Source organism: Hesperophylax consimilis, unplaced genomic scaffold (assembly GCF_061612785.1).
Source record: "Hesperophylax consimilis isolate HC1 unplaced genomic scaffold, BYU_Hcon_1.0 scaffold_93, whole genome shotgun sequence".
NCBI classification, from domain to species: Eukaryota; Metazoa; Arthropoda; class Insecta; order Trichoptera; family Limnephilidae; genus Hesperophylax; species Hesperophylax consimilis.
In genome coordinates, this window is record NW_028301321.1 from 34,304 (window position 1) to 41,783 (window position 7,480).

Sequence of the window (7,480 nt, forward strand, 5' to 3'; positions counted from 1 at the left end):
TTACGTCGATTAAACGCTCTTATAAGCTTTTTCTGGTATTTTCACTGTTTTACGTCGATTTAAGGCTCCTATAAGGTTTTTCTGGTATTTTCACTGTTTAACGACGACTTGACGCTCTTATAAGGTTTTTCTGGTATTAACACTGTTTTACGACGATTTAACGCTCTTTTAAGGTTTTTCTGGTATTTTCACTGTTTTACGACGATTTAACGCTCTTATAAGGTTTTTCTGGTATTTTCACTGTTTTACGACGATAAAACGCTCTTGTAAGGTTTATCTGAAATTTTCACTGTTTTACGACGGTTTGACAAATTTTAAGTGTTTTTCAATGATTTTTAGTGTAATACGACGATTTAACACTTTTTAATGGTTTTTCTATATTTTACAGCGTTTTTAGACGATTTAACGCTCTTATAAGGTTGTTCTGGTATTTTCAATGTTTTACGACGATTTGACAAATTTTTAGGGTTTTTCAATGATTTTTAGTGTATTACGACGATTTAACACTTTTTAATGGTTTTTCTATATTTTCCAGCGTTTTTAGACGATTTAACGCTCTTATGAGGTTGTTCTGGTATTTTTTACTGTTTGACGACGATTTGACAAAGTTTTAGGGTTTTTCAATGATAATTAGTGTAATACGACGATTTATCACTTTTTAATGGTTTTTCTATATTTTACAGCGTTTTAAGATGATTTAACGCTCTTTTAAGGTTTTTCTGGTATTTTCACTGTTTTACGACGATTTAACGCTCGCATAAGGTTTTTCTGGTATTTTCACTGTTTTTCGACGATTTAACGCTCTTATAAGGTTTCTCTGGTATTTTCACTGTTTAACGACGATTTGACGCTCTTTTAAGGTTTTCTGGTATATACACTGTTTAACGACGATTTAACGCTCTTATAGGGTTTTTCTGGTATTTTCACTGTTTTACGACGATTTAACGCTCTTATAAGGTTTTTCTGGTATTTTCACTGTTTTACGACGAAAAAACGCTCTTGTTAGGTTTATCTGAAATTTTCACTGTTTTACGACGGTTTGACAAATTTTAAGTGTTTTTCAATGATTTTTACTGTAATACGACGATTTAACACTTTTTAATGGTTTTTCTATATTTTACAGCGTTTTGAGACGATTTAACGCTCTTATAAGGTTGTTCTGGTATTTTCACTGTTTTACGACGATTAAACGCTCTTATAAGGTTTTTCTGGTATCTTAACTGTTTTACGTCGATTAAACGCTCTTTTTAGGTTTTTCTGGTATTTTCACTGTTTTACGTCGATTTAACGCTGTTATAAGGTTTTTCTGGTATTTTCACTGTTTAACGACGACTTGACGCTCTTATAAGGTTTTTCTGGTTCTTACACTGTTTTACGACGATTTAACGCTCTTTTAAGGTTTTTCTGGTATTTTCACTGTTTTACGACGATTTAACGCTCTTATAAGGTTTTTCTGGTATTTTCACTGTTTTACGACGATAAAACGCTCTTGTAAGGTTTATCTGAAATTTTCACTGTTTTACGACGATTTAACGCTCTTTTAAGGTTTTTCTGGTATTTTCACTGTTTTACGACGATTTAACGCTCGCATAAGGTTTTTCTGGTATTTTCACTGTTTTTCGACGATTTAACGCTCTTATAAGGTTTCTCTGGTATTTTCACTGTTTAACGACGATTTGACGCTCTTATAAGGTTTTTCTGGTATATACACTGTTTAACGACGATTTAACGCTCTAATAGGGTTTTTCTGGTATTTTCACTGTTTTACGACGATTTAACGCTCTTATAAGGTTTTTCTGGTATTTTCACTGTTTTACGACGATAAAACGCTCTTGTTAGGTTTATCTGATATTTTCACTGTTTTACGACGGTTTGACAAATTTTAAGTGTTTTTCAATGATTTTTACTGTAATACGACGATTTAACACTTTTTAATGGTTTTTCTATATTTTACAGCGTTTTTCGACGATTTAACGCTCTTATAAGGTTGTTCTGGTATTTTCACTGTTTTACGACGATTAAACGCTCTTATAAGGTTTTTCTGGTATCTTAACTGTTTTACGTCGATTAAACGCTCTTATAAGGTTTTTCTGGTATTTTCACTGTTTTACGTCGATTTAAGGCTCCTATAAGGTTTTTCTGGTATTTTCACTGTTTAAAGACGACTTGACGCTCTTATAAGGTTTTTCTGGTATTTACACTGTTTTACGACGATTTAACGCTCTTTTAAGGTTTTTCTGGTATTTTCACTGTTTTACGACGATTTAACGCTCTTATAAGGTTTTTCTGGTATTTTCACTGTTTTACGACGATAAAACGCTCTTGTAAGGTTTATCTGAAATTTTCACTGTTTTACGACGGTTTGACAAATTTTAACTGTTTTTCAATGATTTTTAGTGTAATACGACGATTTAACACTTTTTAATGGTTTTTCTATATTTTACAGCGTTTTTAGACGATTTAACGCTCTTATAAGGTTGTTCTGGTATTTTCACTGTTTAACGACGATTTGACAAATTTTTAGAGTTTTTCAATGATTTTTAGTGTATTACGACGATTTTACACTTTTTAATGGTTTTTCTATATTTTCCAGCGTTTTTAGACGATTTAACGCTCTTATGAGGTTGTTCTGGTATTTTCACTGTTTGACGACGATTTGACAAAGTTTTAGGGTTTTTCAATGATAATTAGTGTAATACGACGATTTATCACTTTTTAATGGTTTTTCTATATTTTACAGCGTTTTAAGATGATTTAACGCTCTTATAAGGTTTTTCTGGTATTTTAACTGTTTTACGTCGATTTGACGCTTTTATAAAGGTTTTTCTGGTATGTTCACTGTTTAACGACGACTTGACGCTCTTATAAGGTTTTTCTGGTATTTACACTGTTTTACGACGATTTAACGCTCTTTTAAGGTTTTTCTGGTATTTTCACTGTTTTGCGACGATTTAACGCTCTTATAAGGTTTTTCTGGTATTTACACTGTTTTACGACGATTTAACGCTCGTATAAGGTTTTTCTGGTATTTTCACTGTTTTTTGTCGATTTAACGCTCTTATAAGGTTTCTCTGGTATTTTCACTGTTTAACGACGATTTGACGCTCTTTAAAGGTTTTTCTGGTATTTACACTGTTTAACGACGATTTTACGCTCTTCTAAGGTTTTTCTGGTATTTTCACTGTTTTACGACGATTAAACGCTCTTATAAGGTTTTTCTGTTATTTTCACAGTTTTACGACGATTTAACGCTCTTTTAAGGTTTTTCTGGTATTTTCACTGTTTGACGACGATTTAACGCTCTTATAAGGTTTTTCTGGTATTTTCACTGTTTTACGACGATTTGACGCTCTTATAAGGTTTTTCTGGTATTTTCACTGTTTAACGACGACTTGACGCTCTTATAAGGTTTTTCTGGTATTTTCACTGTTTTGCGACGATTTAACGCTCTTATAAGGTTTTTCTGGTATTTTCACTGTTTTACGACGATTTAACGCTCGTATAAGGTTTTTCTGGTATTTTCACTGTTTTTCGTCGATTTAACGCTCTTATAAGGTTTCTCTGGTATTTTCACTGTTTAACGACGATTTGACGCTCTTTAAAGGTTTTTCTGGTATTTACACTGTTTAACGACGATTTGACGCTCTTCTAAGGTTTTTCTGGTATTTTCACTGTTTTACGACGATTAAACGCTCTTTTTAGGTTTTTCTGGTATTTTCACTGTTTTACGTCGATTTAACGCTCTTATAAGGTTTTTCTGGTATTTTCACTGTTTTACGACGACTTGACGCTCTTATAAGGTTTTTCTGGTTCTTACACTGTTTTACGACGATTTAACGCTCTTTTAAGGTTTTTCTGGTATTTTCACTGTTTTACGACGATTTAACGCTCTTATAAGGTTTTTCTGGTATTTTCACTGTTTTACGACGATAAAACGCTCTTGTAAGGTTTATCTGAAATTTTCACTGTTTTACGACGATTTAACGCTCTTTTAAGGTTTTTCTGGTATTTTCACTGTTTTACGACGATTTAACGCTCGCATAAGGTTTTTCTGGTATTTTCACTGTTTTTCGACGATTTAACGCTCTTATAAGGTTTCTCTGGTATTTTCACTGTTTAACGACGATTTGACGCTCTTATAAGGTTTTTCTGGTATATACACTGTTTAACGACGATTTAACGCTCTAATAGGGTTTTTCTGGTATTTTCACTGTTTTACGACGATTTAACGCTCTTATAAGGTTTTTCTGGTATTTTCACTGTTTTACGACGATAAAACGCTCTTGTTAGGTTTATCTGATATTTTCACTGTTTTACGACGGTTTGACAAATTTTAAGTGTTTTTCAATGATTTTTACTGTAATACGACGATTTAACACTTTTTAATGGTTTTTCTATATTTTACAGCGTTTTTCGACGATTTAACGCTCTTATAAGGTTGTTCTGGTATTTTCACTGTTTTACGACGATTAAACGCTCTTATAAGGTTTTTCTGGTATCTTAACTGTTTTACGTCGATTAAACGCTCTTATAAGGTTTTTCTGGTATTTTCACTGTTTTACGTCGATTTAAGGCTCCTATAAGGTTTTTCTGGTATTTTCACTGTTTAAAGACGACTTGACGCTCTTATAAGGTTTTTCTGGTATTTACACTGTTTTACGACGATTTAACCCATATTTCGCCGCTATCAGTTCCCGTGGTCAGATTTTGATGAAATTTGGATATGTGGTATATAAACACACAATTAAGAAAATAAAAAATTTAAAAAAATGAAAAAACTTATACTTACAAAAATATGAGGTGGTGCGTTTTCGCACCGTCAGCGACATAGGGGGGTAAAAAGTAAATGTATGAAACCAAACAAGTTTATTTGAAAGTGGATTTATTTCTCTTCATTTATTAATCATATTACTAATATTAACTAAAATTAAAGATATTGTATATATAGGTAGGAAAGTGCACCTTTCTAAAAGACATAATAAGAAATTAGCATACACAAATATTATAATAAACACTATTTTCCGGTATGGTATAATTCGTTACATTTATGGTGCAATGCCACATTACACTCTGGACACATAAAATATGTGTGTGAATGACATATGCGACATCTTTTTCTATTTTCCCCCTTATTTAAAAAATGACTACTCCCTGTTATACTTGACCTCGATGTTGTCGCAAATCTACTGGGTCTGCCAATAGAAGAAGAATTTACTTTTGACGACTTCATGAAAGCGGTGGCCACACTTCTTCTAAAATTCAAAAGGCTCATATTTTCTTCTGGATGAACCATTTGGTATAGTTTCCATGCATTACAAAGTGCCACATCACAGAAGTTGGAGAATATTGCCCACCACCACTTTTTACCACGAACCCTTATTCTATAGTTTGAAACGAAATTATCCGCTAAATCAACACCTCCCATAAAACGATTATATTGGGTAAGAGCGCTGGGTTGAGTGACATTTATATATCTTTTTTTAATATTTGAATACCTCGATACGTTTTTAATGGGCTCTACGTTATCAAAATTTGATGCCACTGTAACTACAGCACTATCTTTCCATCTAACGACCAGTTAGATCCTTCACAACGTTGCCTCCCATACCCAAATTATTAGTATTTGACGACACTTTGTTTTTTTCCCGTATATATATCAAATGCATAAATATATCCATCTGCAGAAGCCAATGTCCACGACTTATATCCAAATTTGATTGGCTTGCCATGAATATACATTTTACACGAATGTTTTCCTCTATAAGGGATCATTTGTTCGTCTATTGACAGCGCATGCCTTACAATTCCTAACTGTTTTGAAATTTTTATTCAACTAGGATAAATATGGTCTAACTTTATAAAGTTTGTCAGTCGTATTGATATTTAAATTGTCAGCCAAATGTAAATTACTCTTGACGTCACGATAGGTTTGTCTGGTCATGCATGACCTTACAAAAGGGATTTGTAATGTCCTCATCTAGAGACCAATACATTTCTTCACGAGGTAACCTATGATACCCAGTGTATAATAAAAATCCTATAAATGTTTTTTATATTATTGATTGTCAACGATGTGGCTACTTTGTTTTTTAATAGAGCGTAACCATTTGATTGTTCTACAATTAAGTTAATAAGATCATCATTAAAAAATAGTTCAAAGAACTCGGTACAAGATTTACCCACTAATTTTCTTTTCACATCTTCGACGCTTCTATTCTCAACGTTGTTTGGCACTCGCGAATAACTAGGTTTCGATTTCTTCCAACGCATTTCCCTTGGCATTGATGACGAAGATGTTGATGGTTGGGGTTGGGATGGAGTTGTTGAAGGTTCACTCATCAGCCTCTTGGAGTGGACTTCCAAAGTTCCTGCCGTATCTCCGAAAGTATGGCTAAATGCAGCGTCTTCATGTAAATCATTGTCATCAAAATCCTCTTCATCAGTAACTTGGGCGACTTCAGGTGGTAAAACGACCACATCTGGAATATCTTCTTCGCCGTCTTCATCGTTGACATTCCAATTCTCTGTGATAAAGTCAGCAGCCTCTTGCGCGGTAAAAAAGTCATTTGGATTCATCCTATTCAGAAGAAAAAACACAGTATTAGCGATTGATGCCGGTAATTATGAATAAAATAATGCCAAGGTTTTTACCCCCGTATTTCGCTGACGGTGCGTTAATGCACCACTTAAATAAACTATGTAAAATGAGTACTTTTGAAATTTTTATTTTTTTTAAAGTGCTCAAATTATTAAATACGAGTCAATTCTGTATTAAAAAATGCTAGAATATATTAAGAATTTTAGTCATATGTTAAATATAATAATTATTTAAAAATTGCTTACCTGAGTGTCGTATTTTGTCCGACTTTGGGGGCGTCTACAATGCGACTGAAGCAAATATATTTCTACTTGTTTAGTTCTAACGGTAAAGTCAAACCTTTTCTATAAATACCTGAAAGAATAACGGTGAATCCTTATCAAGTTATCAAAATATGACCAAGCAACCAGGATGGTGCGTTTTTGAACCGTCAGCGAAATATGGGTTAACGCTCTTTTAAGGTTTTTCTGGTATTTTCACTGTTTTACGACGATTTAACGCTCTTATAAGGTTTTTCTGGTATTTTCACTGTTTTACGACGATAAAACGCTCTTGTAAGGTTTATCTGAAATTTTCACTGTTTTACGACGGTTTGACAAATTTTAAGTGTTTTTCAATGATTTTTAGTGTAATACGACGATTTAACACTTTTTAATGGTTTTTCTATATTTTACAGCGTTTTTAGACGATTTAACGCTCTTATAAGGTTGTTCTGGTATTTTCACTGTTTAACGACGATTTGACAAATTTTTAGAGTTTTTCAATGATTTTTAGTGTATTACGACGATTTTACACTTTTTAATGGTTTTTCTATATTTTCCAGCGTTTTTAGACGATTTAACGCTCTTATGAGGTTGTTCTGGTATTTTCACTGTTTGACGA

At 33.0% G+C, this 7,480-nt stretch overlaps 1 protein-coding gene across 1 annotated transcript; it reads right to left on the reverse strand.

Annotated features, from left to right (window-relative positions):
- Positions 1-6,009: 6,009 nt before the first annotated feature.
- Positions 6,010-6,862, reverse strand: LOC149408759 (uncharacterized). The gene is made up of 2 exons (XM_089650467.1): positions 6,844-6,862; positions 6,010-6,577 (listed from the first exon to the last, which is right to left on the reverse strand). Exon 2 carries the CDS (start codon positions 6,574-6,576, stop codon positions 6,010-6,012), a length of 567 nt encoding a protein of 188 aa, XP_089506593.1. The 5' UTR covers position 6,577; positions 6,844-6,862.
- Positions 6,863-7,480: the final 618 nt, after the last annotated feature.

Bases quoted from the DNA above. Each gene is read 5' to 3' on its own strand.
- LOC149408759 (XM_089650467.1), bottom strand. From the start codon at position 6,576: ATGAATCCAAATGACTTTTTTACCGCGCAAGAGGCTGCTGACTTTATC.